Source organism: Coregonus clupeaformis, unplaced genomic scaffold, assembly GCF_020615455.1.
Source record: "Coregonus clupeaformis isolate EN_2021a unplaced genomic scaffold, ASM2061545v1 scaf0153, whole genome shotgun sequence".
NCBI lineage: Eukaryota > Metazoa > Chordata > Actinopteri > Salmoniformes > Salmonidae > Coregonus > Coregonus clupeaformis.
In genome coordinates, this window is record NW_025533608.1 from 100492 (window position 1) to 103051 (window position 2560).

The following is a 2560-nucleotide window of genomic DNA, read 5'->3' on the forward strand; positions in this document are numbered from 1 at the left end:
CCTCTGTTCTCATCCTCAGGCTCTGAACACTCTTGGATTGCATCCTACCTGGCAGGCTGCTCCTACCAGGTGTCGTAGAGAGGATCTGTGTCTGCACCATGTACTCTCACTACTGGTGTCCCCCAGGGCTCGGTTCTAGGCCCTCTCCTCTTCTGTCTATGATGATGTCAACTAATTTTCTCCTTCCCCCTTCTGACACCCAGGTGGCGACACGCATCTCTGCGTGCCTGGAAGATATCTCAGCTTGGTTGTCGGCCCACCACCTCAAGCTCAACCTCGACAAGACAAAGCTTCTCTTCCTCCCGGGGAAGGCCTGACCGATCCAAGACCTCTCCATCACGGATGACAACTCCACGTTGTCCCCCTCCCAGAGTGCATAGAACCTTGGCATGACCCTCGACAACACCCTGTCGTTCTCTTCAAACATAAAAGCAGTGACTCGCTCCTGCAGGTTCATGCTCTACAACCCTCAAACTCAACTCTGGACCTCAAAGCCAGTTCCACTGCGTTTTTTCATTGTTCCCCTCTAATCAGCGACAGATTTAGACCTGGGACACCAGGTGTGTGCAATTCATTATCAGGTAGAACAAAAAACCAGCTGGCTGGGGACCTCGTCGGGTAAGAGTTGAATACCCTTGCTTTACAACATCCGTAGAATACGACCCTACCTCACACAGGAAGCGGCGCAGGTCCTAATCCAGGCACTTGTCATCTCCCGTCTGGACAACTGCAACTTACTTTTGGCTGGGCTCCCCGCTTGTGCCATCAAACCCCTGCAACTTATCCAGAACGCTGCAGCCCGCCTGGTGTTCAACCCTTCCCAAGTTCTCCCATGTCACCCCCGCTCCTCCGCACACTCCACTGGCTTCCAGGCTATGCTCAAACCCTATACCCCAGCCTGAGCACTCCATTCTGCCACCTCTGGTCTCTGGCCAACACCACTCAGAGTAGCCAGAAGAGGAAGAGATGCCAGCTCTGGTCTCTGGCCACCACCACTCAGAGCAGCCAGAAGAGGAAGAGATGCCAGCTCTGGTCTCTGGCCACCACCACTCAGAGCAGCCAGAAGAGGAAGAGATGCCAGCTCTGGTCTCTTGCCACCACCACTCAGAGCAGCCAGAAGAGGAAGAGATGCCAGCTCTGGTCTCTGGCCACCACCACTCAGAGCAGCCAGAAGAGGAAGTGATGCCAGCTCTGGTCTCTTGCCACCACCACTCAGAGCAGCCAGAAGAGGAAGAGATGCCAGCTCTGGTCTCTTGCCACCACCACTCAGAGCAGCCAGAAGAGGAAGAGATGCCAGCTCTGGTCTCTTGCCACCACCACTCAGAGCAGCCAGAAGAGGAAGAGATGCCAGCTCTGGTCTCTTGCCACCACCACTCAGAGCAGCCAGAAGAGGAAGAGATGCCAGCTCTGGTCTCTGGCCACCACCACTCAGAGCAGCCAGAAGAGGAAGAGATGCCAGCTCTGGTCTCTGGCCACCACCACTCAGAGCAGCCAGAAGAGGAAGAGATGCCAGCTCTGGTCTCTGGCCACCACCACTCAGAGCAGCCAGAAGAGGAAGAGATGCCAGCTCTGGTCTCTGGCCACCACCACTCAGAGCAGCCAGAAGAGGAAGAGATGCCAGCTCTGGTCTCTTGCCACCACCACTCAGAGCAGCCAGAAGAGGAAGAGATGCCAGCTCTGGTCTCTGGCCACCACCACTCAGAGCAGCCAGAAGAGGAAGTGATGCCAGCTCTGGTCTCTTGCCACCACCACTCAGAGCAGCCAGAAGAGGAAGAGATGCCAGCTCTGGTCTCTTGCCACCACCACTCAGAGCAGCCAGAAGAGGAAGTGATGCCAGCTCTGCCCAAGGACAAAGGATAGAATAGTCAGATGCTGGTGTTGTCAGGGCAACACACCCGTCTGCAAAGAGCACAGTCACATGCTTGTGGTTTATAACTAATGCATGGACTAAGACAGCCTAAGTAATGACACACACATTTTGTTCATTTTAGTGTTCATGTTTTCTAAATTCACAATTGTTAGTGTTGTCGTTTACATTGATGATGAACTTTGGATTTTCAAATAAATGTTTAAAAAATATTATAAAACTTAAGGTGGTTTTATTTTGTTCTTCACACTAAAAGGTTGAATGTGAAACTTTGATTGTAAGATTGATTGTAAGAAAAATATGCTAATATTTTCAATAACCATTATGAATTTTCATAAAATGTTATCATTGAAAAATGTGTATCAAACTGTTGAAGAGCGACTAAAAACATTTCAAACAATAAAATACTTATTGAAAGGTCCTAATCATCACTCAAAATAATTATGTTCCACAACAAGGATAATATTTTAGACCCCTATAAATAAAACACAGATATTACATTATCGGGTCGTTTTGACTAGGGTTAAGATAAACGCACTAACTGTTAGTCACTCCCTCTTTTGCATTCCTGGCATTGATTCATCTGGCCACAGTAGAGGTTACATGTTAATGAGCAAACAGGTCTTTCTTGATTTTGCATCTATTTTTATGAGAAGGTTTCAGTTCAATGCTACAGTGACAATACAAGCTTAT

The 2560-nt window shown here is 49.3% G+C and overlaps 1 protein-coding gene across 1 annotated transcript; it reads left to right on the forward strand.

The window, feature by feature from the left end:
• Nucleotides 1–966: 966 nt before the first annotated feature.
• LOC121559504 (histidine-rich glycoprotein-like) lies at nucleotides 967–1860 on the forward strand. Its single transcript, XM_041872740.1, has one exon. It carries the CDS (start codon nucleotides 967–969, stop codon nucleotides 1858–1860), a length of 894 nt encoding a protein of 297 aa, XP_041728674.1.
• Nucleotides 1861–2560: the final 700 nt, after the last annotated feature.

What these genes read in the sequence shown, in the direction of transcription:
- LOC121559504 (XM_041872740.1), top strand. Translation starts at nt 967, where the DNA reads ATGCCAGCTCTGGTCTCTGGCCACCACCACTCAGAGCAGCCAGAAGAG.